Here is a 25,765-nt window from a genome sequence, read left to right on the forward strand (position 1 = left end):
ACATACAATATACATCACTCTGTGTGTGTCCTCCCCTCCGTCGGGGATCAATTCCTTACGACAAATATATATATCGTTCCTGCTTTGCCGACGTTTACGTACATACATACATACAAATGTTTAGCGTGGTTTAGCGGAACATCAACAATTTACTTTATAAGGCCCAAATATTGTGCGCTACTTGTTCAATCAAATACGCGAAAGGAGCTTCTTCTGCGAAAGCGAATCAGCGCCCTCGTTCGCTCAATGATCCTGAATGACGGAGGACGCGTGACACAGTTTCGATTGACAATCGGTGTCGAAAATCAACATCATTAAATAGTTCCTACGAATCTATCAATTCGTATGAATTCGAGATATTTCTGCTTGGAGTATTTAGAAATTTTCTGGCTACATGCAATTATTTTATGATACTTATTTGATATTGTTACGTAATTATTCATATCGTTACGTAATTATTTATTGCGCTTATGCGCAATCTTGATGATGTGAAAATTTGATGGTACAATATTTACGCTATGATCAAATCGTGAAAATGTGAATTGCAAATTATGCAATATTTTTTATTCGTAAATTAATAATCAGTATCAATTCTATAGTTTCACTAACGATGTTGCAATTGTTGTAGTTAATAGTTATATAAGAAGAAAATAATTGATTTATAAGCAAATTTTATTCGTTTTTAAATTTCATACTACGTTATTCATGAAGTTCACAAAAAATATATGTAGCCTTCAACTCTCTGATGTATGAATTCTTATTCACGCTTATGTAGATACTTTACTTATTAATTCTAATTTATTCGTATCAACAATACAAAGTTCTTTTGTTATACTGTTATTTATAATGTACTCTAAGAGGCGTAAACAAGTTTTGTAAGAAGTCAATATCCAGGTAATATCGCTGTTAGCCAAAATTTACAAATGGAATCAATTGAGATTAATCTGCACTTTGATTCAGTAGAGAATACCACATGCTGTTGTATTCAATACTTATTGCATATTTATTATATTTAAATTTGCAAGCTGATCATCGTGCGTAAATCCTTTATGTTGATCTTGAAAGTCATTTCCGCACCGATTATCTCTCGAAGAATGAGTAACATCTCAACGTTCATCCGGCGACCAAAGGCGAGGTCACCAGCTCGAGCGAACAATTCAAGCAGAAAAGTGGACGCGTACGCGCTCTCAGCCATAAGCCCGTCCCGCGGCGTTCTAGGTCCGGATGTCAATAGCGACTAAGTGATCTCACCCGCAAACAACTCGATCGCAACAACACGAACTTGACAGTATTAGCGACTTCGATCTTAGCGTAAGAACCTAGAATCTAGCTGGACTAGGATCAAGATCAGTGATGCGATTGTCGATTTAGCTCCATTGACGAGGCGTTGATCTCGGAAATGCCAGATGAATTCTTAAACAGATTCCAGAAAGAATAAATCTTCCTCGTGGCACCGATTCTCCGCAAACATCGCTTACATCACTAATGATCCTGTACCTCCTTTTCGCTAACTATCGATCTTATTTCCCCCTTTTTGCCGAATGTAATAGACAGACAACGTGCGTCGGACGATTATGGGAGATCCTTCGGGTTTCCCTTCTGGAATGCCTTGCCAAATGTGTCGCGTTCGTTCTTTTCTATCTTCCTCTAGATCCACGGCCCTCAAGTAGCGCTGTCAAGGACAATAGATTTTCTGCTGTCCTTGCGACGGCGACTGACCAGTTGGCGGATAGGACTTTGCACGGGGACGCTCGCGAGCGGTAGATCAGGCTCCTCGATCGTTGAGGTTGCCAAGACCACAGAGAGAGTCGATGATGATGATGACGACGAGGAAGAAGAAAAAGCGGAGGCGGCACTGCCGTGATGATTGATGATATTCGATGACTGGCTGCGTCGCAACAATGATCTGCCGCCGATAGACGTCGCGGGCGGTGTTTTTATCGTCGTCGTCGTCGTCGTCGTCGTCGTCGTCGTCGTCGTCGACGGCGCCGCAGACCGTTCTGATGCCGTCGACGACGTCGTCGTCGAGCCTGCAATGAACTGCTGGTGTCTCGTGGTCGACGCTTGTTGCTGGTATTGTTGTGATCTGATGGCATGATAGGCCATGTCTCTTTGCTGGACTCGCGACATGGCCAAAATATGCGAGCCCTTTGCGTGATCTTGTCTGAGATCGTGAGGGTTGTCATTGCTGATGCTGGAGGATGACGAGTAGTGCGAGGGCGACGAGACAGGAGAAGTGGTGCTCGCGATGGAGGAAGTGGTGGTGCGTGTGGTGCCGGATGTGCCAGTGACCGCTGCTGGTAGAGCTGCTTCCGGTGCATCGTTGACCAGCGACTGGACCGCATGATCCGGTGGATGGCGTATGAGAGGCTCAGGAACAGCGATTGAAGAACGTTGCTGTTTGTCGTTGCCCAAATCGCCAGCGCAGCCATAATCGTAGCTGCAGCAAAGCTGCCCGTCCTACGAAGAGGTTCGTGGGAGACTGGGTTAGCCACGGCGGAGAGAATTTTTTGTTCATAATTATTGACATTGGTTTGTCAATTCGGGATTGAAAAGTCTTGGCCAGCATGATTCATAAGAGAATGTGATTCAGAAGACAACCGGTGGTAAAAATGATATATTGAAAGTGAAAAATGCAAATATACGAAATGATATGAACATGAAGTTGCTTTGCGATCGTGAACCGATCGTGTGCTCCGAACAAAAATGAATATTTCTTAACTACTATATAGAATTTTTTTTGCACAGCAATAGAATATCATGACGTCTTATTCTAATTTATTATTTAATTAAAAAAGACATTTTTGCTATTCTAATATTTACAAAGAGAGAAAATGTTTGAATAGAAGTCATATAATTAACCCATTTCTTGTACCTTTTATAATATTAGAAATTTTATCGATCAGATTGTCAATTTTTTGCTCATAAACGATATAATTTAGCGTACTTTGTGTTCTTGTTATGTACATATTAAAGAATTTTTATTTTAATAATAAATGGATTAAAATATATAATGGAATCTTTTATATTTTTCTACGTAATATAACGTTAACAAATGGGTTAACTATCAATCGATTACTCAATGCCAAGACTTTCCAATCTGTAATGAGGCAGGTACTTGTGTCCATAGTATGTAATTCATTGTTTCGTAGAACAATACCGCATCAGTTCCGCCGTGGCGAGATAATAAACCAACGTGCAAAATTCGATCCCCGTTTTACTTCCCTTGAAACTTTCCTTGCGACGTTCCTCACACCCGCACTGGCGTCCTTTTCTCAGTTAAGAAGACGATTTGTAAATGGTCACAATTACAAAAACTGTAAGGACACTCATGCTGACATTCGAAAGGGGGCAAAACAATGAATTTCCATAGTATGTCTTTGATACCCGGCGACAAATCTCTAAGTTTCCACTACTTTCCGCTACGATCCTGGCAGGATACTTTTATGACATATATATATGTGTTCACAATACTTGCATGACGCTTATTAATATAAAACAATATTCTCTAAATATATCTATATATTTTGGTGACGGAATTTTATTTAAAATCTAATGGAAAAATCTAATAGCGAATTCGATTGGACACACTGATACACATTAAAGCCGTCGTACACAAAATAACGTAAAATAAAAAAACATGTTAATAAATAAATATAGAAATTGATTAAATCATGAAATACTCAATACATTTTATTGTACTGTTGCGCCCTCGCGGCCGATTTACGAGATCGCGCACACACACTCCCGAATCACCGAAATAAATAACATGAATGTTAAGCAAAAGAACAAGAAGCGTTTATTGATCAAGAATACGGAACAGAATACCGGAAAAATGTAAGATGAAGCAATAGAAATCGAGAGATACGTCCGAACGCGCTGACAGCTCACATCCAAATCACCACATCTGTCTATCTTGTTAGATAATTCATTTGCTGGTTGTCTCACGCGTTCGCTTGCATATGCTATGTCGGCAAGGCACGGGCATAACTACTATTATATTAGGTAAAATATGTATTTCATAATTTGAAATATTTGCATTTCATTTTTATACTCAAATTAAATCAGTGTACAACAACTCTAATACTAATGTGTACTAGTGCTTCATCGAATTCGCCATATTAATTCTGTTACGTATTATAGCTTGATTCTATCTTCAGTATTTTATTATTCACATTTTGCATTTTTGTGCGAGTCACTTTTATCTTGCCAGAATCGATGCTTGATAAGTTGATACAGAGAAAGAAAGAGACCTCTTGGTGCTTCTACTGAATCTCGAATGCAGATCAGAGGAGGGTGCAGTGGAGGCTCAGGTGCGACAACGACTCTTTTAAAAAATAAAAAAAAGAAGAAAGAGAGAGACGTACAAACAAACATAATCGCGAATCCAAGACGCAGTCTGTATATGTGTTGTGTGCACATGTGTGCGTGCGCGCGTGTGTGTGTAAATATATATATGTAGAGTGCAACCACAATAGAAGGAATCAGGAATAAGGAATAACGATTTCAACTTATCAGACCTGTGTATTCCGATGTATCCGATTTCTGATGATAAGTTCATTGAGAAAAAGAAAATGGTCTGATTAGATTAAATAGTAATTCTGGTGAAAAATGGATGAATCAGAATTTTCTGGTTAAGTTTATTAGAATTCTAGTTGAGATAACTAGAATTCTAATTAATATAATTATTCTGGTAAAAATAAGAATTCTAGTAGATTTTACCAGAAATATTCTAATAAATTTAACCAGAAATTTCTGATTCGTCCATTTTCAACCAGAAATTTTTTCAGTGTTGAAATCGTTATTCCTTATTCCTAATTCCTTCTGTTGTGGCACCTTTACACGTCTGCCACCCCGTGCGCCATGCTCCTCGATCGACATGAGAAAGATCTGCCGACCGAAAATCGCCTTTATCTCTTTTATCTTTTTGCATGAACGACCGTGCGTCTCGGAGTGTGCGTAAATAAAAAAAGGTGAAAAAGAGAAAAGTGAGAGGGAGTAATGCACATTGGGAGAGTAGGAAATAAAATATGTAAGAAGAATATGTGTGTTAATGCATGCAAATTTCGAAACGTGCAATCGATCTTTCCACGAATGAGATAAGATAATATGCTGTATTCTCGTTCGATCCGTCAACGAATTTATTGTGCACGACACTGAATGATAAAAAACATGCAAATTATTTCATGCAGATTTATTTTTAGTAATGTGAATATTTCAAATAAAGAGCTTCAGATTAAGAGCAGAAATGCGAATGCAAACGAATGGGCATTGTTAATCAATCGTTTATATAATTGGGATAATAAAAGTTAGCTATCAGATTGTATGATAAGACTCAACACGAAGGTGTAATAGTTCATAACTGTCAAATGTCGAACAGTTAGTAATTTTTAGTGAATAAGAATATCATGGATTCTGTCTACTAATTCCGAAATCTACGCTCTTAAATACGCTCTAGAAGATCGTCAACGTCACGTCGAGAACACTTTCCTTCAGATACTACCAAATGCACATGCCCTGTGCTTGTGATATATTTATATATTCTTCAACATTGTCGAATAGTGATAAAGCTTCTACATACAGCACAGATCATTCCAACAATATTGCAACGTTTCAATATTGCAGTATAATATTGTAAACGTTGTTGTACCAATGTTTCCATACATTGAAAAAAATATATGGAATGATTTGATTGGATTAAATAGTAATTCTGATGGAAAATGAATGAATCGGACTTTTCTAGTTAAGGCTACTAGAATTCTAATTGTATATATAATTATCTGGTAAAAATTAAAAATAAGAATTCTAGTAGATTTTTACCAGAAATATTATATCAACCAGAATTCTGGTTATCTCAACTAGAATTCTACTAAATTCTGATTCGTTCAACCAGTTTCAACCAGAAATTTTTTTTTTAGTATAAGCTGTGCTGTATGGATGATGATCAACGTGCGACGATTAACATAGTGATAGTACTGATAGTCCTCCTAATAAATACAATAGAATATGAAAAAGAAGAAAAGAATTAGTAGAAAAAAAATTATTAACAAGAATCAAGCAAAAGTGCGAAACTTCAAAAAAATGAAAAGCAGCAGGAAAGATAAAATATTCGAGTTAACAAAAAAATAAGATAGAATTACTATATAAGTAGACGAGAAGAGGTAGGGGAGAAGGATCTAAGAAAGCACTCGAGCACTCCGTTAGTCGTAGTACATTAATCAGCACACAATAAAGACAGAAGAGAAGAGGCAGGTAGTAGAGATTATAGGTGAGGTAGAAGTGACGTGATTACCGATGCACACAACACGCGCTATTGCTCACCAATTGGGCGCAGTACGGCACCTGCAAGGATACCCATTGTTAGGCTATATGAGGTTAGTCATCTCGGGCAAGATGGCGGGGTTAATTTACAACAGCATAGTCTCAGGCAGACAATGTTTTTTTGGCGCAATTCCCCTTTCTATATCCCTCCCTCGCTATTTATCCTATACGTGACCAAGACCTTTCTCTGCGCCACGTCGATCCACATTCGCGATCGTTGCGGCTTAGAAGATTAATATGATTGGCCTAGGCGCCAGCGGAATCATTCTGTCGAATTCCATTCTGGTGGCCAATCGTTGCCAATGTCACCCACTGATGAAACCGTGCCGCCGCTCTTGATTGAACGTGCGGCACGATGCTAGACTGTCGTCGACCGACGATTAGGAGATCGCGGATCGGATCGACGGGGTCAAGGTCGTGATACACACTCGATCACTGTGAGGTCAAGTCCGTTTTCTATTAATCGTCGCCGGGCGGTAAACACTAATAAAATGATCCATGCAGGGCCGACCCGAAGCACGCGCGATCGTGAGATCTCGGCTCAATCTCGATTTGACGTATATGATGTTACGGATTTATCATTTTTTATTAGCCAGATTAGTGAGAATTTAAGATTTTGATGACGGTGATTAGGAAATTAATTATTGTTAAAAGCTTTTGGAAAATTCAGCCGCGAACGTAACAAGGAAGCTAATTTTAATTAATTTTAAAAAAATTTTAATTAAATAGAAATTTTATTCAATTTATATTAAGAAAGGTTCGAGAATCCAAACACTTTTCAAAGTCTGAAAGATAAAACGACAAGTATGAAACATCATATATATTATTTCATTGTTAATATTAATTATAAAATAATTATGAAATCTACAAAAAATCAAATTTTATGAAAAATACGAACAAAAATAGGAACAGTATGTGTGTATATATGTACAAACTTAGAATTTCATAAATTTCATAAATAATATACATTCTAAATTGTTAAATTACTGATATAATCATCCGTCACAAACCCTATATAATATTATTATTTTATAGTTTCTGCAACTGAGGTTAAGCGAAAAGTTCTGAAATACAAATATCTTGTCTCATATTCAGGATGATAATAGGACGATAACGAGAGCGAAGCATTTGGCAAAGAAGCGGAACCATGAGTTTTCTCAAAGAGAAAACGGAACAAAGAGAAATTCAGAATTTTTTTTCTGAGATTGACGTAAATAATACGAACCGGGATTCTCACCGGCCGTGGCAGTATTCGATCGCATTCCATATCTATAATTTCTACACATATGAAGCGTAATATTTTTTCATTAAAAAGGAATTTTGCGAATCACGCTCTTCTAGATATTTGATTACTTCTGCCCAAAATCTGATTATGCTCAATTAATTATAGCATTTTTCTTTACCTTTCATTATAAGATACTGATAATTTCAGGTTTTTTTTTTTAAAAAAGGACATTAAAAATGAACATTAAAAATTAAATAAATTCTCAATATTTTCTAATATAAAGACTTGAATTTAGAAGGAGATAATCATTTTATAATCTAAAAAAAATCTAAGATTTAATTAAAAAACCTATATTTATTTCTTCTTTTACAAGGAGAAATATACGATGAACGCTGCCACGTGCAAGGCAGGCATTGAAAAACAAATAACATTTATCTTAGGCTAGCTTGGGGACGCCCCTGGATGTGTCTAATAATGTATAAAACTATGTATATAACTATGAACTTTGAATAATTTACATTGGTGAGTACAGCGCTGAAATCGTATAATGACAAGGCTAGCACGACGCATTAATGTACGCCGAGAGAGAAGATAATATTGATTATAAATTAACCATTATAATAATGGATAATGTAAGGGTTCAATCGAATAAAAAATTCAGAAAATAGATAAATAAATAGATAAATTGTTTGATTATATTAATATGATATCATATATTTATATTGTACATATTTTTTGCAAAATACTGAAGCTTTTATAAATAGTTTTAGTTCAATTGGTTAGTTAAATTCATGCAAATGAGAAATTAGATTTCAACATAAACATTATTCTTCTTTTCTCGACATACAGTTAATAAAATTTTAGCGTTCAGCTTTGCAAAATCGATTCGCGTTAATACACACCGCAAAAACAAATGGCATACTGCACGAAAAAAAAAAGAGGACAGTCAGTATGTATGTACCTTGTACTATTCGAGGATTACCTACTGACGACAAGTAAAACAGACAGATAGAGAATAAAAAGAGCGAGTAAAAGTAAAATGATAAATAGATGTTTGTGTGTATAATAATTTTATGTTTGTATGGCGCACAGTTTGATCAAATATGCTAAGAAGGTGGAAATTTTAATATAATGGATTGTAAAACGTTCGCGTATTTATATGATTCGGTAATTGAAGTAAAATTAATCTCTCGTTGATTGAATATCTTTTTACATGAAATTTTTTTATCTTGAAAAAAATTATAATAATACGCAAAATTAACACGTAATTTAATTTTGTTTAAATACGTTAGTGTTAGAATAAACAATAATCATTCTATATGAAAATAATATAACAATGATGATGATAGAATGAATGCTAATTATCGTTGTGAAAGAAATTTAATATGAAACGAACGAAAATGAAATTGATACGATTTGCACGTATTAATACTCCGCCATGTACGTATACATATTCGATGGACGCCTGCACAGCGATTTTCTTGCATCTTACATTGGCATAGTACAGCGAGCGCAATTGAATAGGCACATGACAGATCCACGGCTAAATTGAGGCAATATTTCCTTTCATTTACTGACCTTGAGCTCTTGAATTCGCAAGAGAAGTGAGTGCGATGGGTACTAAGATCTCGTTAGGATGATCTGCATTTCAATGTTTTCATTATGTAACATTGTCACGTTGTTAACAATTTAAAATCGAGAAAATACATCACCAAATATTTTGTTTATGACTGGGATAATCTCCTTGCACAGTTACTTGGAAGACATGAAAAAATACATAAATACATTATCTTATTAAGCGCACGTAAAAAATTGTTATTGTGCGTTATACAACACATTTTATATTACTAAAATTAAATAGAACGCTATTAAAAGTTTATGGAAATGTGGAAAAGATTCAGCAGATTCTGCGGCGATCATCCTCATGTCTTCCGTGCCCATGACGTCCTTCTCCGGCGAATTCCCCCCTTTATCCTATTCGTATCCTTCAGATCTCGCATGAGATCAGGTCAAAGACCGGCGATCGCGGGTCCTGCGATGTGACATGTCCGATCCTTCTTCTTACCTTGCACTCGCATGTGGTGCATTTGTCGTGGGGATCCTGCCAGGAACTGCCGCTATCATGGATGATGCCGGCGTAGCTGCACGGCCGGGGACGACTAGGAACCGTGAACGAGGTACCGTTCACTAACACCTCACGAGCGCAAGGATCGTCCTCGCAGCGCGGACAACAATCACCCTCCTCGGTCACGGGATTCGAGCAGGTCACCGGTGGACACTCCATCTGCCAGCAGTCTATTTCGCCGTACTACAAAAGACCGTACGATAATTCATAGAAAATTCAAAATCAAACTATTATCTTTTTTTTTAAAGAATCACATTTTCATATATGAAACTACGATATGGGATTTGTGATTTGAAGAGATCAGTTGCTTAAAATATTCTTGTAATTCGTTTATTTTATTCACAAGTCTGTCGTGCGGACAGATATATATATTGTAATTCGGTTTTATTACCAGGCACTCGCAAGTCTGACATTGGTATATCCAACGTTCTCCGCTTCTGAAGACTAGGTGATGGAGCTCTTGATGCCTACAGGACGCGGCGGGATTACATTGAGGACAACACTTATCCCTGTGGCTTCCCGGTGCGCTGCAGTCACATATGGGATCCTTGCAAGTGATCACGCCGTCTTGGCATGTGCATCTCCTGCAAGGATTTCCGGACGGTGCCAACGTGTCACCGTTGGTAACTTCCCGATTTTCGAACCAGCAACCTAAAATTACAATATAGTAGTGTAACAATTTTTTGTATTTTGCATACAATTCTCCATACAATTCTCGAGCAATTTTACTCTAAGAGACGAATGTCTTGATTGTAGACGCGATGAGTGAACTCACTGAGTCTGCATTCTTTTCCGGACTCTTCCAGGTCCTTCGTCGGTGGGCATACGCATTCATAGCCGCCCTCGGTGTTGACGCATTTTGCGGTAGGATGACACGTGTGCCTCCTCTCGATCGTTAGATCGTTACATTCGTCAATATCGACGCATTGCGTGCCCTGAGTGCTCTCGTGCAGAGCGCTTCTGTAGCCAGGCTTGCACCGGCAGTAATACCAGCCGGGCATATTGAAACACGTGGACGATTGATGACATCGATGCAGATCGCTGGCACACTCGTCCAGGTCGAGTTCACAACTGTTGCCGATGTAACCACGTCGGCAGGAGCACCTTCCGGGTGTCACACATTCGCCACCATTCTGGCAAGTCTGATTGCACATAGCTGCAAAGAAAAAAATACAATTTTACTTCATATTCAAGACTTTTTTTACTTTAAAAAATAAAGATACTGCGATTATCTTCTATCCCATATTTTTCATCAAATTTAAATTAAGATTTGATTTTTAATGCAACTTAATACAATTTTATTATCGTTAGTTTAAAAATAATTTTTTTATGTGATTAACTCTCTCTGAGAACAAAAGAATCGATCAATCAGTCTTAAACAGCGATGAGAATATCTTTTCATTTTTTCATAGTTTTTGCGAAACGATATGTTGGAGAAAAATAAACATTTTTCACTTTAGTAAATCTACTTTTACTATTTTATTTGTTGATGAAAATATCCCGTTGCAATTGTATACATTCGCTCGAAGAACGAACATTTCAATAAAGAAGATGGGTTCAAATTTTTTTCTACTTTCAACAATTTGATAGAATATTCACTCAGAATTAATTTTAAAAATTATTTCAGAAATTATTTCAGAAATTGCTATAACTATATATAGTTTCATAAATTCATTCGTAAAATAGTAAACATTTAATTAAATTAGAACATTTAATTAGATTAATTCAAATTAATATAAATTTCAATAATGAAAATTATTATCTTTACGTTTTATTACACAATAATTTGTTTATTTGTTTAATAAAATTATTAAAATGGACCCAAGAAAAGTCTCAGAATAATATTGTGAGTTGTCGCTTCGAATATTGAGAAACTCTTAAAGTATGCTCTATCGATATAAAGGCGATATACTGTACGTTTGCATGTGAAACCATCGCCGGTATAGCCGTCCTTGCAGATGCAGTAGTAGCTACCATTAGTGTTCACACATGTGGCGTGCTCGTCACACAAGTGCTGACCAGTCGCGCACTCATCTAGCTCGGCACAGTTGAACTTGTCCATTCTATAGTAACCCGGAAGACACTCGCATGTGTAAGAACCGATCACGTTGACGCACTTCGTGTTCGCGTTGCAGTAGTGACCGTTCGATCCACCTTGCTGCTTGCATTCGTCCACGTCTGAATGACCGAGACGAAAAGAAAATATCATTGATCGTATAATCAACGAAGTCATATGAATGCTCGTATTTAACTTATCACATTTAAAAAAAAGATTTGTGTAAGTGAAATTTCTAAATAAAATAAGACATTAAAGAAGATATGACGAATTTTTATTTAATATTATTGCAAATACTTTTCTTACACAAGAATTATAATTATAAAATTTATATAAAACAAATTATAATTATATTTAATATTTTGGTGTAAAACAATGATGCTGAGAAATATTCAATATATACTATTATATGTTTTATAAAATATAAAAAATTTATATAACAAAATTTTTAGTAGCGACGAAAAATATAATTTGTCTTAAAAAAAAAACACTAAAATTCATTTATTAATTTAATTAACAAAAATAGATGAGAAGTATAAATTACACATTATTAAAAATAGAATTTTTAAACATTCATTCAATTAAAATCAGATAAAAGCTCAATGCAATAATTTTAGCAACATTAAATTCGCGCATGCTTTTTATGCGAGAATAAAATCCCAGATACAATGCGAAAGAATAACGATAAAAATAACGATTTTCACTTATCAGAAATCGGATATATCGGATTATGCAATTTCTGATAAGCTGAAATTGTGTAATTTCTATCGCTATCGTTATTCCCTCGCATTGTGTCTGGAGCTTAAGTCCGACGAATATACTTCACGCACGATTAATTATACAAGTTAGGTAGGGATTAGGTACCGTGACAGTTAAGACCATCCCCCTGGAAACCGATATCGCAATGGCAGGCATAGGTCGTCTGGAGATTCAGGCAGGACGCGTTAGTATGACACTTGTGGCCCTTCGCGCAGTAGTCCACCCCTGGTTAAATTGGGTTAGCCATGCAAATACGGAGGTTAGATTTAAATAGCGATTTAGCGATTTTAGACAGAAAATTGTCGCCCGATTTGACATCAGTAACCCTCCCATACGTAATGGACATTGTATTAGTACTAAATTAATTAGACAACGGAGAGTAACAAACTCTCATGAATTAAAATTATCTTATTCTATTTAAACTAATATAAATATTTCTCTTAATATAATTGTTAGTTTATGATGAGTATGATATGATATATGCGTATTTATTTAAACCAGCAGAAAGGAAGAAGACTTGAAAGTCGCCAGAAAAGAAATTCCATGCATGAGAGGGTTAGAGCTGTTAATGACACGCAAGTTATGCGCTTTCTTTACTGTTCCGCAAAGCTTTATTGCTTTTCATGCTTGCCCCATTCTTTCAATCCCGATATTATAACGTTTATTCAAAATTTCAAAATCCGCTAAATTTTAATGTCTGAAAATGAAAAATTTTATAATGTTCCTTTATTTTTACAACGAGAATTTGTGTTTTATAAAAAAGATACTCTGTTGACGAAACTATCAACTGGCTGTTTATATATAATCGACTTGTATCTATATAAAACTTAAAATGTTTTGTCATTTTGAAAATATGAATTTGAAATCATTAATATATTTATTACCGCGTATAGTTTTCCAAACATGAAAACGTACCTGGACAAAACTTGCAACATTCTTCTGCCACGCTGAGTTGCTCACTGGGTGGACACGGCAGTGGTGGGCATTTGGTGTCAGTGTCGATTCTCGTGCAGGTGAAGCTACCGTCGTAGCAGTTGCACTCGACGCACTGCTTCGGCGAGACCCTCTCGCCATGATCGTAAATTACGCCATGCAAGTAACATTGTCCTGTGAAGGCGAATATGAATGGCGAGATAAGTAACTAGGCACGAGACGGAAGCGGACGACTGAACACGAAACACGCTACGTCAGCTAATCGGTCAGTTGCGTGCGTGAAAATAAGGGAGTAGATTCACGTAAAAGCGATATATTAGAACAATCGAAAGAGTTATTCTTTCCAAGATGCCAAGAAGTTATGCTATGTTCCAAAAGCAAGAAATATGGAATATGAATGATAAGCTGTACCGTGCGCTGAGCAAAAGATGACAAGAACCCTAGTGTATGTTATGAATTCTAGAATCTTGCCAAAGCTTTAAAATTAATGTTTAGAAATCAATGGTTTAATAGAAGCTTCTTTTTGTTAAAAATGACCACAAATTATAAAGTGTTAAAGAAATACATTTGTGAATTGTAATATGAAAGGATGAGAAAAAATATAAAAGTATTATATTTCACTTACTGAGACAAATCGGGCAACATTGTCCCTCAGGAATGATGGGATTCTTGCAAGTGACCGGAGTGCAGAACGTAGGTTTACACTCGATCTCGCCGTGAAGACAGGAACAATGTTGACAACCTTTTGACCACGATTCGCCGTCATCGTGGATAGTACCATTCACCCTACAGGACTTTTGGCACTCGCACTCCTCCACTTTACTTATCCTGCCCTCTGCAGCGGCTAGCTGAAAGGAAGGATGTCCATGAATAATTTGTCTTATTTATATTTTATTGATAAAAGGCAGTAAAGTGTTTATTACAAGAATAATTCTTAAAAAGTTGATTACTGAAGACGATTACTGAAGAACAGTCTGTAAATAAGCATTAAACATAAACTATAAAGAAATATTCCGCATAATTATATCATAAAATTATAGCAATACATATACCTATGTAATTTACATTTAATTTATATTGATCAAATCTCGTAGCTTCGACATAAGAGTCTGTGTAAACGTACAAATTACTCACCCTACGAGTCAATTCATTGAGATTGTGCATTAATTGTTCCACAGTATTCTGTAATATCGAAAATTGACCGCAAGTAGGACAAGATGAGTCGAGCTGAGGACACTGGGAAAGATAACCGTGAGGTCCTGCTATTAACTTGACATCCTGTAAAGCACCCTGTAGTGTGCGAAAATGATACAGAAAGCTTAGTTCGAGATGTGAAACCATTGTGAATATTAAGAGAAATATGTTTTAATTAAATCAAACAAAAATTTGGTTATGTTTTTATTGATAAAAATTAAGTTAGCAGAAATAAATTCTAATTTTATTCTAGTATTCAAATTTTATAATTAAATAATATTGATTTTAAATAGAAAAGAAATAGAAAGCAATATGGGAAGACTTATGCAGTAAAATGTGTGGCTTCACCTTGAAGAGAAAGTGCCTGACGTTCCTCTGTCCTACCCAGAGTTGGAGCTGCGGCAGAGTGAAATTGGTGTCGGGTGGACCAGGTCTCAGCAGTCGCCTGTACAAAGGGTGACAGTCGACTAGCAGCTCGACCTGCGAGCCGCTTATGCTCAAGGCGACCCTGTGCCAGGCGCCATCGGCTAATCGGAAAGGAAACGCCTCAACATGTACCGTTCCGTCGCGGCGTGATACATAATGAAGTCGAAGCTCGTCCTTGCGTCCGCTGCTCTGCAGCTCCAAATACCTAACGCATATTGCATTCTATTTATTGCCAATTCAACTTTGCCGATTAGAACTTATATGAATTATTCAGAATTTAATCTAAAGCTGTCATAAAATGTAATATATGATATATGATATATTAAATTATTTTAAATTGGAGTAAAGAATTATATAAACTTAAATATTATAATTACGTCTTTTAATACCATTTGATGTCTGTTGATTGTATTGTGAACTCTCTTTCTGATTTATTAATTTATTATTAATATCATAATAATTACAATAATAATTCTGAAATTTTTTATTAAGAGCATTATTCTAATTTACGTTATAATCTGAATTTATCAAGACATTTAAATTAGCTACCGCCACTGAGCTGTAGTTATAGGCAACGCGTAATTAGGTTTTGAGAAATTTATTGACCTTTAAGAAGCTTATTGAGTTCTATATTAGTTATAGTTGCGGTACGTTAATATATACGAGCGTAAGTCTATCCAATTTGTGTCAGCTAGGCGAAAAACAGGTAGATCGTATTATCGAAGTACTGACGAAGGAGTATGCAGTATTGAGTTGAGTGCTCCTTCACTCTCGCTCGACAATTGACATACTAACTTCTTTTACAGCCGATGCATACAAAGTTATAAAGCAGAGAAGCAATTTTTAACAAAGCGACGAGACGAGAAACAAAATGCATATGTACAATTGTTGCCTGACAATCTCGCCACGGCGATATTATTTAACAATAAAAGCGTTTTATTGTTGAATGGGTAATAATTCTTTATCCTAGTTATATGTACCGAGTAATGTAGACATCATTATTTCAAATATAAACGACAGCGGAATTATTGTGCTGTAATCATTAGAGTATGATGTCATCAAATCGTAAAATGCAGACTATTCCACAGTTATTCGTGAATGATCTGTCGTATTTCATTTGTAATTTTTAATAGTCTATAAAAGTATTTTGATCATCTCATATTTCACGTATCAATATGTTTTTATATTTGTGATATATTTTATTAAATAATATGCCCGAAAGATTTCTCTCCTCCACGCGATTTATATCACTCTTAGCGTTTGAAATAGGTCATAACTCGTAGTTTGTTTCAAGTCCAAAATTTCCAAACGGCATTGCAAAGTGTTGCGGAGTGAATGGGAAGAAATTTTTCGATATTTTATACCTATTGTTCCCGTGTGCAAAGGCTACAATCGTCCCAGAATTGGCCTCCTCTTGACGCAGCGCGGCTGCTATAGTGAATTCCGGAACCCGCCGGAGTAACGCGGCCGCCCGTTCGAAGTTCTCCTCGTTTAGTCGGAGCTCCCTCTCTTCGCCTGGAAGTAGTAAAACACAATGATCAGTGCGACAAGACGGCTGACTGTGCTCCGCAATTCTTAACTGTATATTTTATACAGCATTTTTCTCGTAGAAATCCGTATAGCATATTCAATTCTTTCTAGTATTTTTAAGTTCCATCCTGTGCCTTAAATTAAACATATTCAAGCGAGAATATAAAGGTGTTCTGTGTATAGCTTTTTATCATTAGATATTATGTATATATGAAGATTTTTGGATGTGAAAGCATTCTAGGTCTATAGGAAGGCCTGTCGCATGCCGTGCTTGAAATCGATGCGGAGCTGATTTGAATTTTTAACCTTTCAGGTAAGGTTGAACCTTCCGGAAAGCGGTCTGCCTCGAATTTAGAGCACGGCGAGCGACATTATTTACGAGGCAATATTATGGCAGAAGATATGCTTTTCAGTCGCGTAGTGAGAGAAGCGATATTGAAAAATAATGAAGAATTAATCAAGAATACATGAGTATTTGGAAAATGTTTTAATCGAAGCTGCTTATTTGTAGTTCTGTTCACTTTGAAATTTATTGACAGAGAGTGTGCGCATTATTCATGTAATATAATTCAATGCTAAGAATTAATTATATGATACCGCTCTTTAACAATAAACAATATCTTCTTGGACAGAAATATATAAAATACTGTCTAGTATAAATATGCTAATATCTTTTTTTCACTTAATTTGAAATTTAAATATTCATCAAAATATTATGTATGAGTATTAATAATATATATTTAATTAATTATTTAATTAATTAGTCTCAATTTATTTGATATATATTTTTTTCACAGTATCGAGAAAATTTTACTAAAACTTTTTGTCATATTTTGCCATATTTTCTCACTAAATAACGAAGTAAATAGCAAGAGAATTCCATCCATGGAAGTGAAATAACAACACTTTCAGTATTACATAAAATGTCATGTGTTAAAACGGAACGATCGTTTACTGGTTGCAGTAATGCGAGAACTGAACTATCGACTTGGCGATGGAGATTAGAGTATAGCGATGTAGGCCACCTCGAATTTTTGGAGAGTAGTTAGTCGCAGATTCTCTGCGCAACCGTTACGTAATCGTATTGACGTGAAAATTTTTATTGTTTGTAACTTCCGGATCTAAATTCCTGTTCACGAAAACACGTTCAACAAAATGAACAGTCCAATAGTGGAATAACAAAGGGCCAGTAAAATATTCTATGAATATATTATATAATCTTCTTTTAATATCGTTTTATACAATTTTACACAATTCACATAAGTTAATAATAGTAGAAAACTATAATGTATAATTATACTATTTATTACAGGCAAGATTAAAACCAATGTAATATAATTATATAATTAAATATATAATGTATTCATTATATAATTATATTATGTGATAAATGAAAATATTATAAACTTATTTTATTTGTCATAATTGTCATAAATAATTTGCGTTTTAAAATATCTCAAAATTTAATTGTTAAATATCTAAAGGTTTAAAAAAATAAAATTTATGTTTAATAGATATGTAATAGAAATAGCCTATCTAACAGGACATTATAAGTGTTCTATTTCTTCTCGCGAATACAAATTATAACGTATAATTCTATTATTATCGAAACACATGATGTGCAAATCGATCATAGATATACTTTGTATTCATATTCAATGCATATTCAATTAACACGTCGCGTCCGAATGGTTGCTGCTTGTCCGAGTAGCTATCCATTAGACAGATTAATACGGCCATTTGGCAAATTACACCGCAACTAAGCCACTGCAATCGACAATCCTACTCTCCGTTTATCGTGGTTTCAATATCATCATCATTAAGCGAATCGTGTAATGTGTCACGTACAAACGAGAAATCCCGCAGCTGCGCACATATAATTATAGGATGAATGTAATAGAAAATATCTTTCGGAATTGGAATTTTAAATTTACTAACTTCATCTCTTTTTTTCAATTAGATTGCATCTGCGGGTACAATTAAATCTAATAATTAAACTTTAAATCTCGTTTATATAAATTGTCGTTTATCAAATAAGTCTACAAATTTAAATTATAATTTTTAAAATAATTTCTTTTCGAGACTTTTGCTTTTATTTTGTAGATGAAGATTCCATTTCCGATTTTACGCGGCGAAATGCGTGGTTTTTTTCTTTTTATACGAAAAAGGATCCTGTCCAAATAAGGGACACCTCATTACACGACTGCCGCATGTAAAATGCAGCGCAGTGCCGCTGGCTGGCTTCTCGCGACGCAAAGTGCGCCTCGAATTTCAGATACAGCGTCGGTGTGCACAGAGTAACCGGACACCCGACCGATAATAAAACGTCGGTGCCTTTCTGCGCGTGGGTCTCGCCACCTACGACGACGGGCCGAAGGGCCGCCGATCCGCGGCTACGACGTCGTCGAGCAATTACGTACGCGCACGCTTAATTATAATGTAATACCACCGGTCTAGGCGACCGAAGGAGAAAGGTAGACCGACCAGCGAGAAAACATCCCTACCGAGCGCTGCTCACTCGTCTCGAAGAAAATCGTTCCGCGCGAATTGGCACGCACGAGCCAACCCTTGCACTCGAACTGACACGGGCAGAAACCATAATTTGACCGTGAAATTTTGTTTTCGCTACGCGAAGACTGGCTGCAGTTTCGAGCAGGAAAAATGATCGTTTCCTGTAGGGTAGTTAGTCAGGGTTATTTACCCTTTATATATTTGTGCGTTGTGGGAATAAGCAAAGCATTCGAAATGCTTACGTAGAACAAAGTTAACAAATTTCCCGTTTTCAATTTCAATAAAACTCGATAAATTAAAAAATAGAAGTAGATAATCTTGATGTTTCTATTTCTTTTCTGATATTCAAGTTGAGCTATCATAATGTTAGAAAACATTTATTTTCTCCTTTGCATTAAAAGTCATAAATTAATAGTAAAAAAATGTTCGATCTTTAACTTCATTATTCACGTAATCAAATTTTTATATTATTATCATTAATATAATATCATTCTTTTATAAGTCAGGGCAACCTATAAAAGTTACAAATAATCGATAAACATAGTCTAAACGTGACAACGCAAAATTCGCGTGTCTCGATTTGATCAATTTATAATAGCATCGTAAAATATTTATATAACGATTAAATCTCTCTATTTTATTTTTCTGTTTCTTCTTTTTCTGTCTCATCTTCTACGTTTTAATTCCATCGCAAAAATTAAATAAGTATCAAAGAGAGATATTTATTGCTGCGAAACTTTTTTTTTGTTTGGGATATCATAAAGAGCAATTAATAAAAAACTCTGCGAGCTTGGTAAATAAGATATGAGAATTTGTGTCAGAATCTCGTGGTTACTTCAACCGAATTGTCGAAATCATCAAATCCCTTATCCAAGCAGCACAAAAGAGGGTCGGTAGATCCTATTTTCTAAGTTCAGAGAAAACTCCGACACGTGTCGCTGTATATCATTTTCGTCCTTTGTCCTGCAGCAAATACTTGTTAAGATCCATCAGTTCATACGAGATAAATCTAATCCTAAAGAAATTTCTCTTCTCTGTGTATCCATCCAGAATGATCGAAGTGGGGTGAGAGACTTATTGCATGCGACAGCGAAAGATAATAAAAATGTACAGGAAATAGGGCGAATATTTCTTCGTTGCTGTTTTGTTTTCAATAGATAAAATCAGAATTTTTTTCAGAAGCTTGATTTAGTTTGCAATAGATCGATTTTTAATTATGAATCCTAGAATTAAATTATTAATATTGCAATTTTAAGTTCAGTTTTGTAAACTTTTATTGATCATTAAGAGTATTATTATATATTAGTATAATCGCTTTTCAAATTTATTTAAAGTACAAGATAATTTTGTTTTTATCTTCGACAGGATGCTTTTATCTTTATTAGGATATTAATCTTATCTCATTTATTAACTAAAGAGTTAAATTATCATTCTCAAATTGCGATATAAATATAGTCTTTTATCGATCATCAGCATTTGAATCAGATAATAAGACCTCGGGGGAATTAAACCAAACATTTGCGACGTAGGCAGAGAAAAGAAATTGTATTACGATTATATCTGGTAGCCTTCTAATTTGTGAGGGGGGGGGGGAGGGGGACAAAAAATTGTGCGTGCAAGAGTGAACGGAAAGAGGCGGCTGGAGAGCAGGAGTAGGAGCGACAAGGATTCGCAGACGATATGAAGAACAAAAAAAGGACTCCCCCTTACATTCTCGATGTTGCGAACGAAGAGTCTGCCTAACTTCCACGAAAGCACCCTGTGAGGGTGTAGCTTGAAGAAGGGCGTCGGTGTAATTGAAATTTCTTTCGGGGAAACCCTGCTCCCGCGGCACTTCAACCCCCCTCCCCCCCCTCTCTGCTTTCAGGGCCTGCTTTCCGCGGCCGTTGCACTCCCGCCCACACACCCACGTGGCTTAGACATCATCCGCCGCCGAAAGGCGAGGGGATGCCCCGATATAATTGGATACATCATGTTACGGGGTTGAATAGACGACATGCTCGTCGATGTGAAGGATCATCTATTTAACAGGAACATCATTTAACTCCTTTAAACACGATCAAATTCACAAAGCATTGTATATATATTCTGCATTACATGAAAAAATAAATATAAAATTAAATATTAAAAAACGTAACAATAATTAATAATTGTTATTTATTACGTTATACATCAGCCGCGTACTATTTTCAAGTAGAATGAATTTATTGGTTGTCGAAAATGCTGTGAAATTGGCAACTTCCTGAAATTCGAGGAAAGAATCGATACTCGTCATAGGGGAATACCCTCTTGGCGTCTGCGAGTAGAGACGACGCGTAGGCGGTGCTATCAAACTGACCTTTCGCAATATCGATTAATCGCACGTTGCATAACCAGCGTCATGTAATGAGAGGCACATGCATCCATCAAGAGGCATTGCTGCTTGTCGTTTACTATTTTTCAAAGAATTAATTTTAGAACAAGATTCTTCATTGACTTGTAAATTAATCCTAAATCTTGCAATCTGTTATATTACTATACGGTAAAACACACTTTGTATTTGCGTTAAAATCGGTCCTCGGTTATAATTTCTGTGTTGAATTTTTAACATATCCAAGTATTAATTTGTGTTATTTAAATATTTTGTTAAATTGATATACATCTCTTGATAAAAAAACATAATTTATGCAAGTGAACAAATAAAAAAAACAATGTATTTTTAAAATTCTAAGATAATTGAACAAAATGTATTAATTTGATATATTATAAATGTTAATTTTATTGATGAAATATGTTTTCACAATTTGCTTTAAATTATGTCAATGTTATATTTTTATATTAATTTTTTACGTATTATTTTTATGTGATTTCAAAATATATTTATTTTATTAACACAAAAATTTGAATGGATACATAATATGTTTTAAATTTAATACAAATTTTCTAACTATATACATGGCATTAAATATAAAAAATACTTGAAATTTATCTAGAAAGTACATATAGAAATATATTCAATATTTTTCAAGTTATTATAAATGCGTAAATTTTTTAAAATAATGTTATAGTATAAAATATAATATTATGACACTATAAAATCAGACACGGAAATGTCTTCAATAAGAATTCATATTTCAAGATAATTTGTTTCGCGCGTATTTTATCATCTTTCATATTCTCAATTTAATTTCTGAAGTGAATTTCGTGGCAAAGTTTCGTGGAATATAATGGAGATAAGTCTTGTGAATTATAATTCAAAGAATGCAATCATCGTCTTCACAAGACATAATAATTGCAATGTGCTATATGAGGACTGAGAGGAGAATCGCTCGCGTAAAGAAAGCCCCGGTGATATGCAAATTAAGGAAATATTTAGGTTAAGAGAGCGTTATCGAAGTGGCAGTTTCGTGTACGAGTTATGATTTATCGTGTAATATATATATATATATTGTAGCTTTGAAGGAGTGTAAATCAAATAAAAAGCTTCATTTCCTCTTATGTCTGTATATAACAAGCATAACGTGCTTTAATCAATTTTTATTGTATTCTCAAAATACTAACATTTTAAGTCAAATTTCTAAAATTGTATCTCTTCTTAACTTCTAATAAAACTTCTAATAAAACTTTTTGTTGAGAAATTAAATTGTCTGTTGGAAATTGAATAGGAATCCGTAAAACAAGTGATTCTTTTTTGCAGAATATTGTTTATCAAAATAAAAATTACTGTTTTGCAATATCCAAGAATTCTTTTATCAATCATCTATATCAATGATAATATATGTGCACACCTTTTTTAAGGATTATTTTCAGAGGACCATTTTAAAAAATAAGTAAAATTGTTCTAGCTGCGTTTATTTAGTTTGTGTAAAATAGAAAATATAATTTTATATTTTTGACTATAAGTCAGTGAGCTGCAAATCACTGATCTACACGATGATTTTTCTTTTAAGATTTCGTGAATTGAACCGAAAATATAAAAAAAAAAATAATAAAGTTGACTTACCCTGAAGATAATAGGCTGGTTTCAATCTAACCAGACCTGGCACCTGCGTAACGCCCTGTCGAGTAGTATTATGAAGCTGCAGGGCTGCTAATAGATCTATACCTCCTCCAGGATCGCTTCCTGTTCTTGTTTTTGCGCCGAGAACTACGGTAGTTCCTTCTGTAACCGAAGATATCCCCATCTCTTCTTCTTTCGTCGTTCCAGACACTGAAACAATTAATTTAAAATATTTGTTCATACAACAGTCATTTTACTATTGTTTATAATATTTAAAAAGTCACTGTAAATTTAATTGAGAGAGTATTGGTGATAAAATGGATAGTCGAAGTAAGGATATAACAATACATGAATGGCTGAAAAGTTTACAAATACAAAAATTGAACAAAGAAATCGTAACTATTAATTTCTTCATATTTTCTCATTTATTCATATTACGGTTACGCAAAAACTTCAATGGCAATCAGTTGAAGATGATGTTGAAGATGATAATTTCTTTCCACAATTTTCGCGTTCTGTATTGGCCGACAAAATTGTTTCCAATGCGCAATTTATCTTTATGCAATAAAAAAATTTTTAATTTGTCTTGTTCATCGAATAATTATTGCGCTCTAATTTTCTTCTTTCTACGATTATTCGATTTCATTTTCGATTACATTCGTTAGCAAGATCTCTCAATAAAATTAATCTCCCGAAGAAACTACAACCAATCTTTTATCGGATCAAATCAAGAAGCTAAGGATAAGGCAAAAGAAGAAGAAATAGAAGAAGAAAATGGTCATAGACGACGTAGATTTCTCGAAACGGTGGTATTGATCGACTCTTCATAGTCGACGCTCGTTATCGGCGTTTCCGTGCTTTTCCCCGTTCCATGAAGCCTTCAACCCCTTCCGCGAAACTATCCGCCCTGTAAACAGTCTGTTTTATCTATCGCATCTCTCTCTCTTTCTCTCCCTCCCTCCCTTCTTCTTTCTCTATATAGTGAAATCCATTCTGCCTTTGTCGCGTCGACTTCATGTTGATAATGATTGAAGTCCTGTAGAAAAAAGTTTGTTAGTCTGTCCGCTTTGGGTGAACAATCCCTCGATTCGACTGGCTACTTTCGCGATGAGCGACAACCCTTGACGTTTGGTTATATGAGACACACGCTCGCCACGAAAACCTGGTCTTTCTTTTTGACAAGGTGATTGGTGGAGAGAGTGCGCTAATGGATAGGATGGGTAAAACTATGTTATATTTGATATATGTATTTATGTTATATTTGTAACAAGAATCCTATATCAATGAGAATTGGAAAAATTTTTTTATCTAATTATTTTATCTTTTTAAATTCTTTTAAATAATATCTATAGATATGTATCTTTTATTTTTCTATACAAAATTTCGTCAGTTCTAAAAAATTTATTTTCTCAAAATTCTTTTCATAAAAGATTTAAAGAATATATTTGTAAAAGAAATATTAATGGAACTGCGAAAATTATTGTTATTTTTGTCATGTAGAATAAGTTTGATATATTTTTGTAGCTTAGTTTTTAGTAATTTTTTAGGTTAATTTCATTAAAACAATTAAAATAATGATATATTTAAATTTAGTTAAACGATATATGAAATTTAGTAGATAGTTGTTGGTTGCTAGTGTAAAATCGATTAAACATTAATAATAATGAAGATATGAATGAACTTTTTCCAATATCAAATGTAATCCAATTATAACTTTTTCTAATAATTTAAAAATTAAGAACTCGTATCCTTTCTGGATAATAGAAATGAATTAATAAAATGACGATGTCGCAGAGATCGGCAGCAAGGGTTTTTCAATCGATTACATTCATTTTAATAATATCAGAAGAAAGAAGTAGAAATGCGAAGGAAAATGCAGAGTTAATGAATAAATCAGAACATAAACAGTATTGGCAATATTCCTCGCTAACAGGAAGGCGTACGTCCAAGAGTATAATTTGCTTAAATGCAAATTGCTTAAAACCGAAATCTAGAATGATATTTTTAGCCCACGCTAAGAAAACATCAGGCAGGTATCTATGTAAGCAGATTCATGCCGATCATTTCGCGTCCTCAAAGTTTATTTATGCACATATGCTTCTCTTTGAACACTGCAGAGATTCATATATCGCTAGAGGCAAACACATTATACATCAAACTAATGTTCCTCTACATTCTACATCATAAACGATAGACTCAATTTCTTACGAAAATAATCTGATAATACATGTTCTTATTCTTTGATTGAATACAGTAAACTTTCTTAAGAGAGAAGCTAATGATAATTATATCTAATTGAAAATATTTTCGTGCAACATTAATTAAATTAAATTGATTAATTTTGATTAATTTGATAATTATAATTTATGAATTTTTTAAATAAAAAATTTTGCTACAGCAAAAGCTCATGTTATATTATAATTTATTTATTCTATAAATAAAGTGAGCCAAAGCAAAAATGTTGTAAGTGCTATTTTTTTAAAAATTTTTCAGGAAAAAGGATAAATTTATTCTCTTAAAAACTATCACTTAAAAAAATCTGCAAAAAATGCTATAATAACTGAAGATATGAGTAATCAATTTTTACAAATATTTTTTAATTAAGTAATTTATTCTAATTTTAGAAAAAATTAAAATTTTAAAATATTAAAATATTAAAATTTTAAATCGTTACAATATATCTGAATAAAAATGCAAGTCAAAACA

The 25,765-nt window shown here is 34.5% G+C and overlaps 1 protein-coding gene across 1 annotated transcript; it reads right to left on the bottom strand.

The window, feature by feature from the left end:
• Nucleotides 1-1,662: 1,662 nt before the first annotated feature.
• On the bottom strand, nt 1,663-23,243 carry LOC105626449 (protein kinase C-binding protein NELL1-like). Its single transcript, XM_012207751.1, has 13 exons — nt 23,063-23,243; nt 16,404-16,554; nt 14,962-15,244; nt 14,554-14,709; nt 14,045-14,267; nt 13,402-13,593; nt 12,592-12,711; nt 11,589-11,849; nt 10,447-10,827; nt 10,063-10,322; nt 9,612-9,854; nt 6,322-6,342; nt 1,663-2,460 (listed from the first exon to the last, which is right to left on the bottom strand). Exons 1-13 carry the CDS (start codon nt 23,241-23,243, stop codon nt 1,663-1,665), a joined length of 3,270 nt encoding a protein of 1,089 aa, XP_012063141.1.
• Between the last annotated feature and the right edge of the window lie 2,522 nt (nt 23,244-25,765).

The sequence above is a fragment of the Atta cephalotes genome, assembly GCF_000143395.1.
Source record: "Atta cephalotes unplaced genomic scaffold scaffold00005, whole genome shotgun sequence".
NCBI lineage: Eukaryota > Metazoa > Arthropoda > Insecta > Hymenoptera > Formicidae > Atta > Atta cephalotes.